Source organism: Rhineura floridana, chromosome 9, assembly GCF_030035675.1.
Source record: "Rhineura floridana isolate rRhiFlo1 chromosome 9, rRhiFlo1.hap2, whole genome shotgun sequence".
NCBI lineage: Eukaryota > Metazoa > Chordata > Lepidosauria > Squamata > Rhineuridae > Rhineura > Rhineura floridana.
The window spans coordinates 110594382-110617546 of NC_084488.1; the positions used below are offsets into that span (position 1 = coordinate 110594382).

The window sequence follows — 23165 nt, forward strand, 5'->3', positions numbered from 1 at the left end:
CAAGAGGGAACACAGAGCAGGCAGGATTCTCTAGTCTGAGGGATCAGGGAGGCATAAGAACTGGATCAGGCCAGTGGCTCATCTAGCTCAGCATCCTGTTCTCAGTGGCCAACCAGATGTCCCAATAGAAAGCCCACAAGCAGGATGTGAGCACAAGAGCACTCTTCCTCTTGTGGTTTCCAGCAACTGGTATTTGGAAGCATACAGCTTCCGACTATAGAAGTAGAACATTGCCATTATGGCATCAATGGCTAGTAGCCATTGATAAGTGTTATCCTCCATGAATTGTCTAATCCTCTTTTAAAGCCACCCAAGTTGGTGGCCATCCCTCCTGTGGAAGCAAATTCCATAGTTCAGCTATGCACTGTGTGAAGAAGTACTTTCTTTTGTCTGCCCTGAATCCTCCAATATTTAACTTCATTTGATGGTGTTACGAGAGAGGGAGAAAAAACTTTCTCTGTCCACAGATAAGATAAGGTAAGAAAGATAAGGGATAATAAGGCACAGAGTTTGGCAACTGGAAGCCATCAGATGCCCTGCTACCACCCGTTGCCTGACCAGAGCTTGGAAAAGTCATTTTTTTAAAAAGACCAAGTTCAAGTTGTCTAAAAAGGAACTAATTCCAGTTCATCTTCATCCCTTTATAAAACAAACTAGTTCAGTTCACAGTTCAGTCCAAGTTCATCCAAATCATCCTCTGGATTTCCCCCCCCGGTATTCAGAAAGTTACAAGGGCAACTGTCCACCTGTCGGGTAAGGTTTAAGGTGGATTCCTGCACTGAGCAGCTCGGACTCAATGGCCTTATAGGCCCCTTCCAACTCTACTATTCTATGATTCTATGAACCTGTTGTGCTGAAATATAAAGCATACTCAAAAAGACTAACAAAATATGAAAACAAACACACACACACAGAGAGTAATGTGAACGCTTTAATTTATTTTCCTCAGCAATCATTTATTTATTATTTATTTTATTAATTATATTTCTATACCGCCCAATAGCCGTAGCTCTCTGGGTGGTGCACAACATAAAAACATCCAATATACAAGTAAAAACATATATCAACAACTTAAAAATAATATACCAAAAATAGTGGAACATAATTAAACATATAAACAACTAAAATACAACCCTAAATTTTTTAAAAAACGTATTAAATCAGTTAAAAGTATTAAGATGTTAGGTAATTAAGATTACTAAATATTAAGAGCGTAAGTGCAAGTGTAATTATTACAATAGATGTTAAAAATATTGTTAAAATGTTGTTAAAAAGCCTGGGAGAACAAAAAGGTTTTTACCTGGCGCCGGAAGGACATTGTTGGCGCCAGGCGTACCTCATCGGGGAGAGAGTTCCATAGTTTGGGGGCCACCACAGAGAAAGCCCGTTTTCTTGTTGTCACCTTACGGGCTTCTCTCTGGGTGGGCCCCCGAAGGAGGCCCTTTGATGTTGAACACAGAGTACGGGTAGGCTCATATCGGGAGAGGCGTTCCACCAGGTATTGTGGTCCCAAGCCGTGTAAGGCTTTATAAGTCAAAACCAGCACTTTGAATTGAGCCCGGAAGCATATAGGCATCATGATCTTTTAAGCTTAATGGCCAAAAGAGTCTGAACTTGAAGTTCAAAGTTCTACCCACAAATGAACTGAATTAATGTTCAGTTCACTCAGTAATTATGGGAACTAATTTCAGGTGCAGTTCAGAGATTTTTGGACTAATTCATAGTTTGTTGAGCTGAACTAGTTGACTCCAAGCACTGATTCTGACTGGACTGGCAGCTGAATCTTACTTCAGCACTGGCAACGGCACAGCGTCCTACAGGCAGTGGGCTGGATGAAGGAGGACAGGGCAGGCTATGGCTCACAGTTCAAGCCTCCAACATCTTGCTTGTCTCTTCCTAGCCCCCAGTCTCTGCTGCCTGAAATGGTTGCAGAATGCAAACTGTAATACAACAAAATACAACGCAAGAAAGAAAAGAAGCAATAAAAACACAATGGAAAATCATACAGCATCTAGCACAGCAAAACACAATTTGCTACAACAGGCAGAAAAATCATTACGTGCTCTGCCAAGACCTTCAGCAATTTTCAGGTCGTTCATCTGAAAAAAGTTTGGGAACCACGGCTGTAAGGTAAGTCAGTATTTTACATTAGTAATTTTAAGTCGTTGTTGTTAGAGTATATATATAAAAATATATTGCAGAGGAGTGCAGAAATAACTTGTCTGTTAAGACTAGTAGTTGAAATAATAAAGAAATGTAACGTTTATTACTGCAAAAAGATATAGTCATACATGCTGAAGCAGCCATGTGGTTTCCATTCAGGGAGTTGTTACTAACTGAGAAAAAAATGCAGGGAGAGAAGGGAGAAAGGAGAGGAGTAAAGCGTGCAAAAGGAACAAACACTTTAGAGGAAGAATCAGTACTAGGGAAGAACAGATTACCTTTCTGGCTGTCACCCCCCTTCTCCAGTTCAGGTCACTTGTAACATGTGTTGGTGCATTACTCCCAAAAGTTGTAATTTGCCCTGAGTGGTGCATAGGCACTAGAAGAGGGGAATCTGAATATATATGTGCATGCACACACACTTCTTTCTTTTCGGAACATAGGGTCCTTGCTTGGAGTGAGGCATTGGCCCTGGAGAGCACCTGTGCTGGCACCAGATTACGGTGGTAAATACTGTTTCAAGTTTCACAGTAATACACTGAGCAACTTCAAACAGGTGTTCTTCAGGGCCACTTTGCCCACAATACCTAGCTCTGAGGAATGACCCTTCCTCAGACAAAGTCCTAGGCAGCAACCTGGAGAGCCCTTTTGGAGCATCACTACTGCATTATGGTGAACTGAAGCTGGAGCTCCTGACGTCCCAGGCTGTGGCTGGTAGGCTTGTCAGTTGATCAGTCAGCCAGCATAAAGGCAGCAAGTAGCTGCGCAGCTGGGCACAGGGGGACACTGATCTGCCACACCTCCTCATCCACCACTAAGACAGTGGACTCACCTTGGATAATGGGTGAGCCGGCCCTGCACTGGTGACCTCATCTCTGCAGATCTGCCTCCCTCAGACAGCTTTGTTTGGATCTTTATCTTTTTTTAAAAAAACTGGGCTTAAAAATCTTTTCATTTCAATCTCCTTCTAGTTAAAAATTCTCACCTTTGTTTTTAACTGCTATTGTTCTCTATTTTAAATTATTTAGGCTGCATTCTAGGGTTGCCAGGCTCAGGGCTGGGCCTGGCAACCAAGAGGTCTTCTGTATCTTTAAAAGTTGTGCAGGGGGAAGGGAGAATTCCACCTTGTGGTTTTTCCCATTACAGTGTTGCAAGAACACCTGCACTTGGCTGACTTTCTCTTCTCCTAAAGATACAGGATCAGTCTCAGGCCCTGAACCTGGCAACCCTACTGCAATCTGATATCCACTTTACTTGAGAGTAAGCCCCACTGGACTCAGTGGGACTTATTTCACGGTAGACAAGTACAGGATTCCCCTGTGAGTGTGTTTTACTTGGCCGGTTGGGCTGAAATGGGCTGTTTCATTCTGCTGTTTTAGTGTATGCATTTACACGTTGCTTTATATTGTTGAATTGTTTTTATGATACTGATTGCGAGCTGCCTTGAGAGGGCTGTTTTTTGCTATGGAAAGGTAGCATAAAAACACTGCAAATAAATAAATAAGGCTGACTAGAGCAGGGGTCACCAACATTTTATGCCAGCGGGCACATTTGGATTTTTGTGGAATGAGTCCCTTTCTGGTCACTTCTCTTTCCCCACTCCAGGATCAGCTCCTGCCCCCAAAAAGGCAATCACACGTGCATACACGTACACACACACACTTCTTTCCCATAATTTCTGGGTAAATGCCAGATCCATTAGAATTAATCTGACTCTTGAAAAGCACACAGAGATGAAAGAGGAAGTGAGAAAGAGTGACATTCTTGCTACATCCTCCTTTACCTGTATGTATTTCTCTTTTCTGAAAGTTTTGGCTAAATGCCAGACCCAGTAGAATTAATCTGATTATCTGAGCCTTAAGGTTAAGCGATAAAGAGGAATCAAGAGATTAAAGAGGAGATGGGAAAGAGCCACACTCTTCAGACTTCACCTCTACATACTTTCCAGGGGCAAAAAAAGTAACCATCCTCTCCAGTTTATGACAGGGGTGGGGCTCAGAGGCTTTGCAAGCACCAGGGGAAGACCTCAAGGGTGCTACTCTGCCCACGGGCGCCACGCTGGCAACCCTTGAAGCAAACGTATGGCAGAGATGAGATTGGAACCCGGAAAGTTTTGCAGTAATAAGTAAACGATGGCTCTCTCAAACCCCCGCAAACAAAAGCTTTCTCAGTCTGGAGGCGGGCCCTTAAAGGGTCCTCGCTCTCTCTCTCTCTACTTCCTCCTGAAGTTCGGACTTCTCAGGAAGTCGCTCAGAGTCAGGCAAGGCTTGCCAGTCGCATTCCCCGCCTCTTGGCGAGGCTGGTGAGGAGACCCCGGAAAAGAGGCGCTGGCTCTCTCCGCGGGCTTCGGGGCGAACCGTCCCCCCCTTGCTTTCTCTCCCTCTCGCAATCATCGATCACTGAACATTAGTCACAACCACCTCTTCCTCGCGCCATAAAAGGAAGGGGAGTGCAAAAATTCATACACACAGAAGAAGGGCAGGATTAGAGGGCGAGAAGAAGCGAGCAAGCCAACAGGGACCGAAAGGCGCGCCCCCAAAGTTTTTTCTCTCGCTCTCTCTCGTTCTTTTCTTCTTTTGACAGCCCGCGGCTCGCCGAGCTCTTCGGGTCGCGATTGGCGGTTCCGCGTGACAGTCACTACTACTTTTCCAGCGAGAAAGAAGCAACAAGCGGCCGGAGCGGCTGCGATCGGCCGAGGGAAGGCACGGCTGCCCTTCAACGCGCGCGTGGGGATCTGTCTGCCAGCGCAGCCAGCTAACTACCTAGCGCCGCGCTTTCCGCAGCGTCCGTCTATTGTTGCCCGGCGGGACTCGACTCGACTCGAGGGGGCCCTGCGGAGATTCGTTTTCTTCCCCCTCCGCCGCCGCCGGGATTTGTCCAGAGTTTGCATCAACTCCTCCTTTGTCCTCGGCTCCATGCCGAGTTGATCCCTCCCTCCTGCCCTCCCGCGCTCGCTGCCTCTCTGCAAGAAAGGGAACACCGGCGGTTTGCGAAGAGGACGAGGGGAATGGGGGGCCAGAGGAGGCCGAGCGAGGCCGGGCGGCGGATCGGGCTGGGCAGCGGCGGCGGCGGCTGCTCCTTGGAGCCGCTGGCTTGGCGTTTGCTGATGCCCTTGCTGTTGATTTTGCTGCTGCCGCCGCCTGCGGCTCACGCTCAAGAGGAGCCTTCGTGCAAGGGAGCCTTCGATCTGTATTTCGTCCTGGACAAGTGAGTGAAGGGGGCAAGCTTACCTGGTGGGAGGGGACGGGAGGGGGCGGTGGCAAGATATCTCCCCCCCCCGTATAAGGCAGCGATGCCTACTCATGCCCACTTCACTCTCCCAACGGCATCGCGAAATTTCTCTGAACTTTCCCTGCCCGTTAGAAGAGCCAACTTTGCCTGTGGTTCGTTAAGAAGAAAACACCAGAGAAGTTCTGGGGCTCCAGACGGGTTGTAAAAGTGCGCCCTTATCCCTCTGGTGCGTGCAACCAATCCCGCTAGTCTCAGACGTGTGAAGGAGGGCTGTGCTTGCCTTGCTTGGGAGTGAAGGAGACGCCCTTTGTGTATGCTCAACGGTTTTCTTTTTGGGGGGGTTATCAAAGCCTGGAGATAGGGGCCTTAGGGTTAAAGCCCACAGGTTCTGGGGCTAAGCCCCTCTTTAGTCTTACTGAAACCTGGCATGTTCCCCATTCCTTCTTAATTCTTTCCCCCACATCAGCTAAAGCAGGAATATTATTTATTTGATTAATTAATTTATGTCTTAAATTGATATCCCTTCCTTCCTTCCAGTAGGAGTCCAGGGTGGCATATGCAACGCAACGGGCACATACATAATATGACTTACCTAAAATGAGGACATTTTTGAAAGCACTGATCATGCAATATTGTCTTCAATGTTTGAGTGCTAAAACATGGATACCCAGCCCCTTTTTGCTACCAAGCCTTTGAGGTGGCTTATTTTTCTGTTGTGTCTGAACTCTCTTATGTTTTGCCTAAACCCCTGGTTGGGTGTGGTTTTGAGGAATTGTTTTGCTACTGTTAACTGTGTACTTATATTTTGTTAATAAAGCTACTTCTTATTACTTTGTGTGTTCATTGAGTGAGACCAATTTGGTTCTGAATCCAGTACTTTGACCACTGACAACAAACTACCAAAAGTGTGTGTTTTGGCTTTACCAGAGGCTTCTGGACAAGGAGTGCCTGTTTGGCTCTTGTCTTTAGGAATCCTTGGTTTACCTATATCTGGGCTCTGGGTTTCCTCTAACTCAGAGTGGAACCAGTTGAAGGGGTGGTGGCAGCCTATCGTCTACCTTGCAGGGTTAGTGTTGGTTTGCACAGCCTTGGCAAGGGGGATATTGGGTTCCAGACCAATTGCCCAGGGTGGGGTGATTGGGTCTGAAGCATGTACTTGACCCCGTGGGGGTGCAAGGGCATGACATGACATTTCCTCCCCTTAAATAATAAACGGGCACATTCTGTGTTGTCTTTTCGGTGCCTACTGAAGACCTTCCTTTTTCAACAAGCCTTTTAAGTAGAGACCTTTTTCACAGTCTGCATTTGTATTGCAATTGTTTTTAAGGTGTTTCATTTTTAAGATATTTTATTGCTTTATCACTTGTTGCTTGCCATCCTAGGCTCCTTTGGGGGAAAGGGTGTGATATTATTATTATTTATTATTATTATTATTAATGACAATGTCAATAACAATACAACAGAGCTTGGAAAAGTTACTTTTTTGAACTACAATTCCCATCAGCCCAATCCAGTGGCCATGCTGGCTGGGGCTGATGGGAGTTGTAGTTTAAAAAAAGTAACGTTTCCAAGCTCATAATAATAATAATAATAGTGCCTGCTATTTCTTGATTGCATTTCTGCATCTTACATGATATAGGAAGAATGATTAGCCTCTTTCATCTCTTGTGCTAGAGCTGCCCTAACAATTGGATTTAGGCCAAATTAGACATGATGCTTGCCACATAGTTTGGTCTTGTGCAGCTGATTTTTATTAGTTTATTTTAATAATTTATAATATAGCTTGATACATTAGTTCTAAGTGGTGCAAGATAGGGATAGAGCAGACATAAAAAAATTGATCAATAAAAAAAAAGACCAGGAAAACCTCACTTAAAATGCCCATTGAGATAAAAAAGGTATTTGCCATATGCTGAAAGTTTAGCAGGGAGGGGGCCTGTGTGATCTCAGCTGGGAGGGAGTTCTACAGAACTGGATGCAAAACTCTGGATGTAAGCCATGTGTCTGAGCCATGGGGGACCACTGAGACTCCCTCAAAGACCTCAGGGATTGGGCAGGGATATAAGGAATCTAGATGGTCCTTAAGGTATCCTGGACCCAAATTATTAAGGGCCTTGTGAAGTAATTGTTTGAACTTGACCCAGTAACATACGAGCTGTCAGTGCAGTCTTTTAAGCACTGGGGTTAGGTGCTGGCGGTAGTCTGTCCCCACCAATAGTCTAGTACAGTGTGTGTGAACTGAATTCAGACAATGGGGGGGGACTTTACTTCCACCATGGATCTGATTCTAATTACCTCTCCTCTGCCCCCAGTGGTTGCTCTTAGCAATGGGGAAAAAAGCTGCCGTTGGACAAATAGAAGCGTTTGTCCCTTTGTGAAAAGCTGTTGAGGAGTGGGGGAGATTTTGATTAGGACTGTGGAAGGGGAGGCAAAGGGTTAAGGCAATTTGTGAAAGAAAAAGCAAACTGTGTGACAAATGTCATGACTAGTTTGGCCCTTAGAGGGCTGACACATGAGCAGGGGTGTAGTTGTTCAGGGGCTCGGGAGGGCTTAGACCCCTTTTTGGGGAGCCAAGTCCTAGCCAGATCCCTATGTCTCCAGCATCCTATGAGCCAATCAGACACTGAAGTAATTCAAGCAATATCTTCAGCATTGAAAAAGGACAGTCAAATGGTGACAGTGACAGAGTAGCAGAAAGCAGTATTCAAGCCGGGCCACAGTATTCTATTATCTTGAAGGGGCTGTAGCTGTGACTGTCATGAAGAGAGCCTGCACTTTTGAATTTGCCACTGTACTACTGCACATGAGGACTAATTCATTCAATCTTTATATTTAGTAGTGATCATGTATTGGAGGGAATAACCTCCTGTACTCAGCTGAGAGAGAACCTTCTCACTCCCTAATGGATCAGCACTGCCACAGCTGCAAGAGCCATGCTGTCATAGTGCAGGTGATTTGCAAGAGCTCAGAAACCCATTGATTAAGCAGCTCAAACCAACTGTTAAAAAGGTGCAGCCTGAATCATGACTTGTTGCCACGGAGTGCCAGACATGAAGGGCCGTAGCTCAGTGGTAGGCCATACTTCGCAAGCAGAGGGTCCCAGGTTTAATCTGCGGCATCTCTTAAGTAGGGCTGGGAGAGCTGCTTGCCAGAAATCACGGAGAGTCGCCTGTCAGTGTAGACAGTACTTGCTGGATGAACCGATGGTCTGAATCAGAATAAGGTAGCTTTCTGTCTTCCAGTGTTTCTAGGAGTGGACTGTTAGTATAGTGGTTTTGAGTATAGTAAAGTACAGAGGTTATTACCCACACCAGTGTTTTTGCTGTTGAACCTGTGCATGTTGTAGATGATACAGGGGGCATGTTCTGGGTAGGTGTGTAGTCATAAGAAGAGCCTGTTGGATCAGGCCAATGGCCCGTCTAATCCAGCATCTTCTCAAAGTGGCCAACCAGTTGCTCATGGGAAACCCCCAAGCAGGACCTGAGCACAAGAGCACTCTCCCCTCCTGCGGTTTCCAGCAACTGGTATTCAGAATAGGGTTGCCAGGTTCAGGGCCTGAGACTGATCCTGTATCTTTAGGAGAAGAGAAAGTCAGCCAAGTGCAGGTGTTCTTGCAACACTATAATGGGAAAAACCACAAGGTGGAATTCTCCCTTCCCCCTGCACAACTTTTAAAGATACAGAAGACCTATTAGAGGCCGGGCCTGGCAATCAAGAGGTCTTCTGTATCTTTCAAACTTGTGCAGGGGGAAGGAAGAATTCCACCTTGTGGTTTTTCCCATTACAGTGTTGCAAAAACACCTGCACCTGGCTGACTTTCTCTTCTCCTACAGATACAGGATCAGTCTCAGGCCCTGAACCTGGCAACCCTAATTCAGAAGCATACAGCCTCCAACCATGGAGCTATAGCATAGCCATCATGGCTAGTAGCCAGTGATAGTGTTATCCTCAATAAATTTATCTAATCCTCTTTTAAAGCCATCCAGGTTGGTTGCCATCACTGCCTCTTATGGGAGTGAATTCCGTAATTTAGCTAGGCTCTGTGTGAAGCAGCACTTTCTTTTATCTGTCCTGAATCTTCCAACATTCAGCTTCCTTGGATATCCACAGGTTCTAGGGTTATGAGAGAGGAAGAACAACTTTTCTCTATCCACTTTCTCCAAGCCATGCATAATTTTATACACTTCTATCATGTTACCTCTTAGTACTCACCTTTTCTGTAAACTAAAAAGCCCCAAATGCTGCAATCTTTCCTCATAGGGGAGTCACGCCTTGCTCATTTTGGTTGCCCTTTCTGAACCTTTTCCAGCTCCACAATATCCTTTTTGAGATGAGGAGACCAGAACTGCTACAGTATTCCAGATGTGGCCACACCATAGATTTGTATAACAGCATTATACATATCTGTGGGGTCACCGCATTATAGTCAGTTCACACAAGCACTGGGCAGGCCTCTTAATCTTCAGTACTGATGTGTGTGAGCTGAAAATCCACCTCAAAACACACTCGGCATTCTCCTGCAGCTGTACATTGTAGGGAAAATTTGGTAGCTGTGAGCAACCTGTTTTTCAGGGAAGCACCGTTACTCCTGTGCTCATTAAGGAACACCAGATAAGCTCCCAATGGACCCTGGGATCACAGTTAGAAAGCCAGCATGGTATAGTGGCTATACTGTTGGATGAGGACCTGGGAGACCAGGATTCAAATCCCCACTCAGCCATGAAACTCGCTGGGCGACTTTGGGTCAATCACAGCCTCGTGGCCTAAACTACCTTGCAAGGTTGTTTTGAGGATAAAGCGAGGAGGGGGAGAACCATATATGCCACCATGAGCTCCCTGGAAGAAAGGTGGGATATGAATAAATAAAATAGAAGGCCTCTGTCTTTGTGTACAGCTGTCGTTTGTGTTGCCCAAGAAGGCTGTTACCAAAGCAGGCTGTGGAAGGCTGTATTTCCGTATGTGGGAGATGTATATGTTGCTGGTGGTGTTTGTGTGGTACCATTCTCTGTTGTGGGGAGAATGGGATGTGAGCTCAGTTCCTCCTTGGATGTTGAGGTGGCAAGATGCTTTTGTGGTTGGTAGGGTTAGCGATTAGAGTACTTGGTAAATAAACAGAGGCAGAAGGGTTATGTGGCTTGTGGGATTATGTTCTCACAGGGCAGATGGGGAACTTCCTGTGGGAATGTAGTAATTAATTTGTACCATGACCTGTAGCTGCATAGCACCAGTGATAGGGTTCCTTGTGATGCTCCCAAAAGAAATGCATGAGCGTTCTGAGCTAGGAATGAAATTGATATGAAATGAGGAAGCATCCAAACCAGGAAATGTGGTAGTAATGGGTGACTTCAACTACCTAGACATAGACTGGCCGCATCTGTGTTCCGGTCATGACAAAGAAGCAAAATTTCTAGATATTCTAAATGACTATTCCCTAGACCAGTTGGTCATGGAACGGACCAGAGGGATGGCAACCCTGGACTTAATCCTCAGTGGGGACTGGGACCTGGTGCGAGATGTAAGTGTTGTTGAACCGATTGGGAGCAGTGACCGCAGTGCTATTAAATTAAACATACATGTAAATGGCCAATTGCCAAGAAAATCCAACACAGTCACATTTGACTTCAAAAGAGGAAACTTCACAAAAATGAGGGGATTGGTCAAAAGAAAGCTGAAAAACAAAGTCCAGAGGGTCACATCACTCGAAAATGCTTGGAAGTTGTTTAAAAACACTATATTAGAAGCTCAACTGGAGTGCATACCGCAGATCAGAAAAGGTACCGCCAGGGCCAAGAAGATGCCAGCATGGTTAACGAGCAAAGTCAAGGAAACTCTTAGAGGCAAAAAGTCTTCCTTCAGAAAATGGAAGTCTTGTCCGAATGAAGAAAATAAAAAAGAACACAAACTCTGGCAAAAGAAATGCAAGAAGACAATAAGGGATGCTAAAAAAGAATTTGAGGAGCAGATTGCTAAGAACATATAAACCAACAACAAAAAATTCTATAAATACATTCAAAGCAGGAGACCATCTAGGGAAGCGATTGGACTCTTGGATGATAAGGAAGTCAAAGGTGTACAAAAGAACGATAAGGAGATTGCAGAGAAGCTGAATGAATTCTTTGCATCTGTCTTCACAGTGGAAGATATAGGGCAGATCCCTGAACCTGAACTAACATTTGCAGGAAGGGATTCTGAGGAACTGAGACAAATAGTGGTAACGAGAGAGGAAGTTCTAGGCTTAATGGACAATATAAAAACTGATAAATCACCAGGCCCGGATGGCATCCACCCGAGAGTTCTCAAAGAACTCAAATGTGAAATTGCTGATCTGCTAACTAAAATATGTAACTTGTCCCTCGGGTCCTCCTCCATGCCTGAGGACTGGAAAGTGGCAAATGTAACGCCAATCTTCAAAAAGGGATCCAGAGGGGATCCCGGAAATTACAGGCCAGTTAGCTTAACTTCTGTCCCTGGAAAACTGGTAGAAAGTATTATTAAAGCCAGATTAACTAAGCACATAGAAGAACAAGCCTTGCTGAAGCAGAGCCAGCATGGCTTCTGCAAGGGAAAGTCCTGTCCCAGTAACCTATTAGAATTCTTTGAGAGTGTCAACAAGCATATAGATAGAGGTGATCCAGTGGACATAGTGTACTCAGACTTTCAAACAGCGTTTGACAAGGTACCTCACCAAAGACTTCTGAGGAAGCTTAGCAGTCATGGAATAAGAGGAGAGGTCCTCTTGTGGATAAGGAATTGGTTAAGAAGCAGAAAGCAGAGAGTAGGAATAAACGGACAGTTCTCCTAATGGAGGGCTGTAGAAAGTGGAGTCCCTCAAGGATCAGTATTGGGACCTGTACTTTTCAACTTGTTCATTAATGACCTAGAATTAGGAGTGAGCAGTGAAGTGGTCAAGTTTGCTGACGACACTAAATTGTTCAGGGTTGTTAAAACAAAAAGGGATTGCGAAGAGCTCCAAAAAGACCTCTCCAAACTGAGTGAATGGGCGGAAAAATGGCAAATGCAATTCAATATAAACAAGTGTAAAATTATGCATATTGGAGCAAAAAATCTGAATTTCACATATACGCTCATGGGGTCTGAACTGGCGGTGACTGCCCAGGAGAGAGACCTCGGGGTTGTAGTGGACAGCACGATGAAAATGTTGACCCAGTGTGCGGCAGCTGTGAAAAAGGCAAATTCCATGCTAGCGATAATTAGGAAAGGTATTGAAAATAAAACAGCCGATATCATAATGCCGTTGTATAAATCTATGGTGCGGCCGCATTTGGAATACTGTGTACAGTTCTGGTCGCCTCATCTCAGAAAGGATATTATAGAGTTGGAAAAGGTTCAGAAGAGGGCAACCAGAATGATCAAGGGGATGGAGCGACTCCCTTACGAGGAAAGGTTGCAGCATTTGGGGCTTTTTAGTTTAGAGAAAAGGCGGGTCAGAGGAGACATGATAGAAGTGTATAAAATTATGCATGGCATTGAGAAAGTGGATAGAGAAAAGTTCTTCTCCCTCTCTCATAATACTAGAACTCGTGGACATTCAAAGAAGCTGAATGTTGGAAGATTCAGGACAGACAAAAGGAAGTCCTTCTTTACTCAGCGCATAGTTAAACTATGGGATTTGCTCCCACAAGACGCAGTAATGGCCACCAGCTTGGACGGCTTTAAAAGAAGATTAGACAAATTCATGGAGGACAGGGCTATCAATGGCTACTAGCCGTGATGGCTGTGCTGTGCCACCCTAGTCAGAGGCAGCATGCTTCTGAAAACCAGTTGCCGGAAGCCTCAGGAGGAGAGAGTGTTCTTGCACTCGGGTCCTGCTTGCGGGCTTCCCCCAGGCCCCTGGTTGGCCACTGTGAGAACAGGATGCTGGACTAGATGGGCCACTGGCCTGATCCAGCAGGCTCTTCTTATGTTCTTATGTTCTAAAGCAAGGGAAGGACTACTTCAGGCAGGCCCTGTGTTTTCCTGAAACAGGAGTGTATCCCTCCCCCAAGCAGCGCATCTGGCACCTTTATTATGTAGTTTTTGTCATATGCTGAAGATGCACCTCTTTACCTTAGCCACTGACACCTGAGGTATTAACTTTAAGACCCACCCAGTTCTCTTGACTGTAACTTGTTTTAACTGATTTTCATACGGTGGTTTTAAAATGTTGTAATCCATCCTAGAACCTCTTGGTGAAGGATGAGTAAGAATTGTTATGATGATGATGATGATGATGAAACACTATACCCCTGTGTCAGAAAGCTATGCAAATGTTATGTCCCGTCAGGATATGTAACACAGAAACATAGGAAGCTGCTTTGTGCCAATAATAAATAAATTAATAATAATAAATTTTATTTTTCAGCCGCCTATCTGTCCGGGTTAGGGACACTCTAGGCGACGAACAACAAGAAAGTCAGACCATTGGTTCATCTAGTTCAGTATTGCCTACACTGACTGGCAGCAGTTGTCCAGGGCTTAGATAAGGCTCTTTCCTGCTCCTACCCAGATTTGCTGGGGGTTGAATCAGGGGCCTTTTAAATGCATGTGTGTGCTCTCTGTGTGCACTGAGCTACAGGCATTCCCCGTGTACATGTGCCTGCCTTGCTACAAATCCAACATCCATGTAATATTTTGAAGACGCGCTTTCTCTCTCTGTTACATGCACACAGACACACACACCTTGCCTACAGTGATGATGTGCCCATCTTCCCTTCTGGCCTCTTCCCCTCCTTTCTCCACAGACTTGTTATGAGCATTATGGAAGAGGGTGGCACACTTGGCGACAGTCTTCTGTGCTTATTTAGCTACCTTACTGGCCAAATATGCCGATTGATTTATTAACCAACATGTTATAGAATACAAATGCCTTGAATCTAGGCCCTTCTTCAGGTCTCCCCTCTGAGGGAGACTCGGAGGGTGGTGACAAGATTGAGGGCCTTTTCAGCTTTGGCTTCCCATCTGTGGAATGCTCTCCCCAGTGAGGTCTGCCTGGAGCCTTCACTGATGTCTTTTCAGTGCCAGGTCAAGACTTATCTTTTTTCCAAGCTCTCGATGGACTGAGATGATATTTTATTACTAATGTGCTGCCAAAGCTTCCTGTGGCTGTTTTGGGGGTTGTTATATTTTGTTTTTATGGTGCAGTGTATTTATAATAATGCTTTTTCAATGTATTGTAAGTCACATATTATATCTGCTTGTTGGGCTGTCTTTCTTTGCTCCAGACATAAATAAAGAAAAATAGGGATAGAAGCTAATTACTACCATTAAAAGGATGAACTGAACCAAACTGAAATGAATGTAAAGGAAAAGAGGCACATTTCACTAGGGATAGGGGAGAAATTTGATTCGGTTCCCATTTAAAGGTGAACCTACCTAATCTGCATTTTCTGAAACAATAAACAAACTGAAACAGAACCATCCTTCCAAATACACATTTCTCTGAATTTTGCAGTGCAGTTCTCCAGCTAAGTAATGTGCATAAAAATGCATATATTATTGAAAACAACATACAAAAATGGATTACATTTGGGAAAAAGTGTATATTAAAAGAAATTCGCACTAAAATGCAGATGAATTTTCATGAGGCCTTTTTTAAAAAAAAATGCAAACTAGTATTCAAATGTGGAGAATTGAAATTAAGACTGAAAAAAATGAGAGAGAAACGAAAACTGACAGATTTCCCCACTCCCACATTTAACACAATAGATTATTTGTTTTGATCTCTTTGATGAAGACCTGTTTATTTTTTTCTTTCTTTACAGATCAGGGAGTGTCACGGACAATTGGGTTCAAATTGTTGACTTCGTGAAGCAGCTGACAGACAGATTTGTGAGGTGGGATGTTCTCCTTACCGTTTACAGGCTTAATTTTGACATGACAGATTGCAAAGCAAACCTTTTGGGACATAATTTCCCATTATAAACCATTCACGAAAGAATTAGACATATACATGCTTTTGCTCAGATAAGGTGCCTTACGCTAACATCCCATTTGCTAAATATGTTCTGAATGCGGTGCATTGCTGATAAGCATGGATCTTCAAATTTTTCAAATTTTTATTTTGTGCATAGATCAGCTTTGTTTTTTGGACCACATTAAAAAAACACCCAACAGGGTGGGGAACCTTTTTCAGTGCAAGGGCCACATTCCTTCAGGGGCAGCCCTCTGGAGGCCACATGATAGTGGTGGGTGTGGCCAGAGGTAAAAAGTGGGTGGAGTAACAGATATGACTCTTGCCTTTGTACAGTAGGGTACATTCAAGCCATGCACAGTTTGGAGGTTTCTGCATGCCCGTCTCTCTCCATCCAGGCACGTAACAGGCATGATCACAGTCCAAGGAGACATGCCAGCTCAGCAAAAGCACTCAAGGATGGATGGAGCAGGGCCAGTGAGGAGTGTAGCATGGAAAAGGGTATGGCCTGGGGAGAGTTTTGATGGCCAGCAGGACCAGGAGGGCCTGCATTTGGACCCTGGGCCTGAGGTTTCCCACCCCTGGAGTGAAAAAATGTGCCTTAGGGAACAGGGGAAAAAATATGGAACATTCCTCTGTTGAGTCACTGCTCCCACATTTATACACCTGGGGATGGTTATTAATAACTCCAAGATGTTCTAACCCTGCGTTCTGTTTCTGCTAGTCAGCAGCCAGATATGCCCTTCTCCAGACTTTAGCCATTTGTATGTGACAAAAGGTGGAGAAACAGGATGCACCCTTCCTCTTCCTGCCCTGTTTGCTCCCCTTTCTCATCAGAGGTGGATTGAATTAAATCAAATTTCCCATTTTGAAATCCATATATTTCCTGAACAATCATGCACACTAACTGGTTGCTATAAACAATTAAAATGGATTGCATTGCGATCCTTTGTGCAACCTCAGGACACAACAGGAGAGGAGGGAGCGGCTTTATACCAGAGCAGATTATTTGTCTATCTGGCCCAGTATTGCCTCTTCCGATTGGCAATGGTACGTAGGAAGCTGCCTTACACTGAGTCAGATCCATTGGTCCAGCCAGCTCAGTATTATCTACACTGACTGGCAGCAGCTCTCCAGGGTTGCAGGCAGGAGTGTCTCCCAGCCTTCCCTGGAGATGCTGCAGATTAAACCTGGGACCTTCTGCTTGCAAAGCGTGGCCTACTGTTGAGCTACGGAACTTCATGTCTGGCACTCCTTGGCAACAAGTTATGACTGGTCCTCTTTTTTTTGTCCAGGAGATGCTAGGGATTGAATGTGGGACTTTCTGCCTGTAAAGCTTGTGTCTGCTCTTGAAACATTCCCCCGCCCCCAGTTCAGATGTTTTGGCCTTGGCAGCCCATATGCCTTTTGCACTGCAGAATTATGTATGCTGTGCTTAGGCGGATTTCTGCTTGGTGCCCTTGGTACATATGGAAGGGTACTAAGCAAAATACTTACCTGAATGCTGAGAAGCTAATCCTGTGCATACTTATGCTCCGTCTGCACTATACATTTAAAGCTATATCATACTAAGCATTCTTGGCTTCCCCCAAAGAATCCTGGGAAGTGTAGTTTGTTAATGGTGCTGAGAATTGTTAAGAGACCCCTCAGAGAGTTATAATTCCACAGTGGGCAGGAAGCACAAACAATCTCTCTCACCTTGTGGATTTTTGAGGGGATATTTACTGAGATGATTCATGGGCACCATAGGATACTGGGGGGGCACACTGGTGCCTGCAGATGTTAGGTTTTAGGTTTTTCTATTGATCTGATCAGATGTGCTGGCTTAATGGAAGAGCCTTTTCAGATTTTACCACCTATGATTGACTCTCTAGTCTCTGGGCTGAGTAAGAAGCCCACATTAATAAATACAATACATGACCTACTGTGTCATTTTATACTGTTTACAGCACTGTGTCAACTCAAAAGTAAGCCATATTTTCAGTGGAGCTGGCTGTCAGGTAAGCGTGCACAGGACTGTAGTGTTAGACTGCAGTCTGATAAAACAGTTACCTGGGAGTATGTCCAGATTAGGGTTGCCAGGTTCAGGGCCTGAGACTGATCCTGTATTTTTAAGAGAAGAGAAAGTCAGCCAAGTGCAGGTATTCTTGCAACATTGTAATGGGAAAAACCACCAGGTGGAATTCTACCTCCCCCCTGCACACGTTTTAAAGATACAGAAGACCTCTTGGTTGCCAGGCCCAGCCTCCAAGAGGTCTTTTGTATCTTTAAAAGTTGTGGAGGGGGAAGAGAGAATTCCACCTTGTGGTTTTTCCCATTACAGTGTTGCAAGAACACCTGCACTTGGCTGACTTTCTCTTCTCTTAAAGATACAGGATCAGTCTCAGGCCCTGAACCTGGCCCTAGTCCAGATGCTATTAAAGCGAGGCAGATGAGGAAGATCTTGGGGCCTGCTCCAGGTGAACTGTCTCCCTTACCCCTCACTTGGCCATCTACCACCACGTGCCCTATGGGAAGGATCTGTATATGTTGAGATTAAGTGAGATCCAGCATAGCTGGCATCCGCTCATGCATCAGGGCTTCTTCTGTCTCTCCTCTCCACCTGTAGCTCCCAAAATCTGCTCTGGAGGATGTGAGAGTGCATGGCGGACTGGTGGGGGAGGAGGAGGGATGGAGAAGAGAAACCAAAAGTCCAATTGTGCAAGAGGGTTTCCATTGTGCAAGGAGGCCACCACAATTAGATCTTACCCACTGTTTATTGTGGTTTTAAAGAATGTATTTTAATAATACTTGTAAGCCATATTGGAAGGGATTTGTATCCTGAAAGGTGGGATAGAAACAACTGTAATAAATACTACTTTTTTATAAAGAGCCAAATTATTTGTTTTTTTTTTAAATCAAAAAATTTTTTTTGGTAAGGTTATTTTGGTAATTTTAAAATTAAATTCTATTTCCAATTTGACCATCAAGATCAATATCAGAAAAGAAGCATGAAAAACAGGAAGTAAAAATAACTACTGCTTCTTGTTCCACAGTTGTGTTTTCCTGTTCCTGTCCCTTTTGTCACATCTGGAACTCTTAGTCAGGGGAAGTATATATAAATCTTTTGGAAACAGAATGTTGAGATAGAGGAAGCTTGGTCTCCTCTAGCAAGGCAGTTCTTCTATTTAGTCCTCACTTAAAATAAAACTTACTTTTTATTTATTTATTTATTTATTATTTGATTTATATCCAGCCCTTTGCCCCAGTAGGAGCCCAGGGCGGCAAACAAAAGCACTAAAAACAGTTTGAAATGGAAATGGATCAGAAAAACAGACTTTAAAATATATTGAAACAAAACATCTTTAAAAACATTAAAAAAAGCTTTAAAAACATCTTTTTTAAAAAAGAAGAAGAAAAGCTTTAATAACATCTTAAAAAGCAATGCCAACAACACATAGATAGGAGGCGGCTTGAGCGGAAATGGAGACGAACTCCCGATGGATACAATTATGCGCTGGTTAGTGCTTCGACTAAGCTCTATGTAGGAGCAGTGAAGGCAGCTAAAAAACATCATTTTGCTGCCACTATTAAATCATCTCTTTGCCGCCCAGCGGAGCTCTTTCGAGTTGTCCGGGGGCTTCTCCATTCAAACCCTCCGGACAGGGTGGAATCATCGGAGGCCCGCTGTAATCAGTTTGCCGATCACTTCCAGAATAAGATCTCATGTATCCGCCGGGACCTAGACTCTCAAGTTATAGCAGTAGATCCTAGTGAGGTGTCCGGAGCACAGTCTTGTCCTGTTTTGTTGGATGAGCTTCAGTTGGTTCAACTCGAGGACGTGGACAAGGTGCTTGGACAGGTACGTGCAACCACTTCGGTACTGGATCCTTGCCCCTCCTGGCTGATAAAAACTAGCAGGAATGGAACAGGTAGCTGGGCCAAGGAAGTGATAAATGCCTGTTTACGAGAGGGAGTGGTCCCGGGCTGTCTGAAAGAGGCAGTGGTGAGACCACTCCTGAAAATGCCTTCCTTGGACCCAGACAATTTTAACAGCTACAGGCCAGTGGCGAATGTTCCATTCCTGGGCAAGTTCTTGGAACGGGTGGTTGCTGGCCAGCTCCAGGCGCTATTGGATGAAACTGATTATCTAGATCCATTTCAATCGGGTTTTAGGCCCGGTTTTGGCACTGAGACAGCCTTGGTTGCCCTGTACGATGACCTATGTCGGGAAAGAGACAGAGGGAGTGTAACTCTGTTGATTCTCCTTGATCTCTCAGCGGCTTTTGATACCATCGACCATGGTATCCTTCTGGAGAGGCTCGCGGAGTTGGGAGTTGGAGGTACTGCTTGGCAGTGGTTCCGCTCCTACTTGGCGGGTCGTCTCCAGAAGGTAGTGCTTGGGGAACATTGCTCGACACCGCGGGCTCTCCAATATGGGGTCCCGCAGGGGTCAGTTTTGTCCCCCCTGCTTTTTAATATCTACATGAAGCCGTTGGGAGAGGTCATCAGGAGTTTTGGAGTGCGTTGTCATCAGTATGCTGATGACACGCAGCTCTACTTCTCCTTTTCATCTTCTTCAGGTGAGGCTGTCGATTTGCTGAACCGTTGCCTGGCCGCGACAATGGACTGGATGAGAGTTAACAAACTGAAGCTCAATCCAGACAAGACTGAGATGCTGTTGGTGGACGGGTTCTCTGATTGGATGGTGGATATATACCCTGTCCTGGATGGGGTTACACTCCCCCTAAATGACCGGGTTCGTAGTCTGGGAGTCTTTTTAGACTCTTCCCTCTCACTTGAGGCTCAAGTAGCCTCGGTGGTTAGGAATGCGTTTTACCAACTTCGGTTGGTAGCCCAGCTACGTCCCTATTTGAGTAAAGAGGACCTTACATCAGTGGTACATGCTCTGGTAACCTCACGTTTGGATTACTGTAATGCGCTTTACGTAGGGCTACCTTTGAAGACAGTTTGGAAGCTACAACTAGTGCAAAATGCGGCGGCCAGATTGCTGACAAGGACCAAGCGGTCCAAGCATATAACACCTGTTCTGGCCAGCTTGCACTGGTTGCCAATATGTTTCCGGGCTAGATTCAAAGTGTTGGTATTAACCTATAAAGCCTTATACAGTGCGGGACCACGATACCTTGCGGAACACCTCTTCCGATATGAACCGGCCCGTGCACTACGTTCTGCTACGAAGGCCCTCCTCCGGGTTCCAACTCACAGGGAGGCCCAGAGGGTGATGACAAGATCTAGGGCCTTCTCAGTGGTGGCCCCCGAACTATGGAACAGTCTCCCCGAGGAAGTACGCCTGGCGCCGACTCTGCTCTCCTTCCGGCGCCAGGTCAAAACCTTCCTATTCTCTGAAGCATTTTAAGTTACACTGATTTACTTTTTAAAATGTTTATTGTATTGGATTGATGATTGTATTTTAGTATTATTTTGTTATTCAATGTATTTTTATGCTATTTTATGTTCACCGCCCAGAGAGCTATTGCTAGTCGGGCGGTATATAAATTTAATAAATAAAAATAAATAAATATGCAAACTGGGATGAGGTCTCTACTTAAAAGGCTTGTTGAAAGAGGAAGGTCTTCAGTAGGCACTGAAAAGATAACAGAGGTGGTGCCTGTCTTAATATTTAAGGGGAGGGAATTCCAAATTGTAGGTGCCACTTTTTCTGGAAACTTGTTTATATCCTGATTCTATTTGCTGTTTTAAAGCTTTAAGATTATTTTATCTGACACACAGAAATCCTTCTTGAGATAATAAAGAGAGTGGACGGTAGATTCCTTGTGACGGAAAGATTCCCTACACCAGAGGTTCCCAAACTGTGGTCCATGGACCACCAGTAGTCTGTGAGCGTCATTCAGGTGTCCACACTGTGTCCACATGAAATATTTATATTGATTTTTAATTGTACTTTTCTTCTTTTATTTCTTATTTTGCATTATAATTTATATTCTATAGAATTCAAATTGTAATACGATAAAATACAACATAAGAAATAAAAAAGCAAGAAAAATACAATTAAAATCATATAGCATCTATCACAGCACATTAAAATTGTTACAACAGGCAGAAAAATGATTAAGTGGTCAGCCAAGACCCTCAGAAATTTTCAGGTGGTCTGCAGGAAAAAAGTTTGGGAGCCCTTGTGATAGAAAAATTTCCTACATCCCACATGGTTTTGGTACCTTTTATTCCACCATTGCAGTTTACAGCGTGTCTCATTGGGTTTTGAAGGTGAGGCTACATGCATTCCATGTATCTTCAGTTGCATTGCACAGGAATTCAATGTTTGGCACAGAATTTTGGAGCTTATGTTTCAGTTTTGTAAAATAAACACACCCTGTTTCTAGACCAGGGATAACCAACATGGTGCCTTCCAGTTATTTTTGGAGTGCAGCTCCCTGACCATTGACCCATGCTGGCTGTCGCTGATGGCAGTTGGACTCCAGCAGTACCTCAAGGGCTTCATGTTGGTGACCCCTGTTCTAGATTTTATGACTGTGGATATGACTTTGTGAATTTGTTTAGGGAAGTGTTTGGGGAAATATCACAAGCCAGGTCTTCAGTTGGCTTCCATAATAACTTGTTTTTCTCCATGGGTAGTTGCCTGTTTTGCATGATTTAATTAGGAATAGCAAAATTATGCTGCCTAACACTTAGTTTGGCTTATTCTTGTGTAGAAACTAGATTATTAAAATTTTTTGTAAAAAAAGAGAAACTAGTATAGACTATGGGTAGGCATGTTCCTGGGAGTGCGGAAAGTAAATGCCCAGAATTTATTGCAGTTAATTGTTTCCTATGGAAAATGCAATACAGTGGGCAATTGTGAGCTTGACCAGCTGGTAAAAAGTCATGTGAAATAGGCTGGCCTAATTGCAGATTGCTTGCATCCATGTTCCTAAAGTAAAAAACAAGTTTTCTGTAGAAGACAGAGATAAATCCAATTGAACCCCAACTTCTCCTCCCCATGTAAGTTAATAAAAAGGTTCTAATTGGCTGTTCCAGAGAGGCTACGCAGCCCAGCTTTCAGTACTGGCAAAGAGATGTTTATCTCTTCCAAAAATGATCTGATTGGCCATTCCAAAGTCGTTTGGTCATCATTTATTCCAGCCAAGAAACCTCACCCTTCCATTTTTGTTGCTGTTGCTGAATTGGCTGAAATAAAAGTGATTTGGCTGAATCATTTGATGAACAGTTCTTAACAGCTTAATAAGATTTCTCTCTCTCTCTCTCCCTCCCACTTTTATAAAGAGAAATAGGACTATTTAATGGTTGACAAATGCTGTTCAGTGCAGCATATGGTGAAAATGCAGAGCAGGTTTCATTACAAGAATTAGATCATTCCGGTATGAGTTGTACATCTGTTTCCCATTTTGCTGGGTCTGAGAGATGTAGGTCTGTAGTAGCAACACAACACATGTTTTATATCTTTTTAAGAGCCTAGAAACTGCAGTGAGGCTTTTTTTTTAAAAAAAAGAAGAATTCCTATGCTTCTCATCGTGATGGAACTCCTGCATCATGGAATTAAAAAAATAAGAAAGAAAAACATTTTGCAATAACATTACCCATCTTTTTTTTTTAAACAAATTCATTGAAGAATCTACTTAAGACTGACACCTCCAGTTAGAACCCTCCCAGTCTTTTCTGATTATTCTTAAAGATCAGGGACAGCCAATGTAGTGCCTTCTAGATGTTGTGCACTACAACTCACATTATGTCTGAGTATTGGCTGTGCTGGCTGGGACTGATGGAAGTTATAGTCCAAAGTGCCTGGAGGGAACCATGATGGCTACCAGTGTAAGAGATACTTTTAAGATCAGATAATAGAAATCTCTGTTTATATAAGAAGACATATGAAGTGGTGGCT

General features: G+C 44.2%; 1 protein-coding gene across 2 annotated transcripts in view; it reads left to right on the forward strand.

Moving 5' to 3' along the window:
• Window positions 1-4405: 4405 nt before the first annotated feature.
• ANTXR2 (ANTXR cell adhesion molecule 2) overlaps window positions 4406-23165 on the forward strand; it is a 163606-nt gene continuing 144846 nt past the window's right edge. The window contains exons 1-2 of one of the 2 annotated variants that reach the window (XM_061583257.1): window positions 4406-5370; window positions 15156-15227. In XM_061583257.1, coding sequence (XP_061439241.1) covers window positions 5171-5370; window positions 15156-15227 — 272 coding nt within the window. In that variant the 5' untranslated portion in view covers window positions 4406-5170. Of the gene's footprint in view, window positions 5371-8269; window positions 8345-15155; window positions 15228-23165 lie in introns of those variants that run through there. The other variant, XM_061583258.1, reaches the window with a different exon arrangement.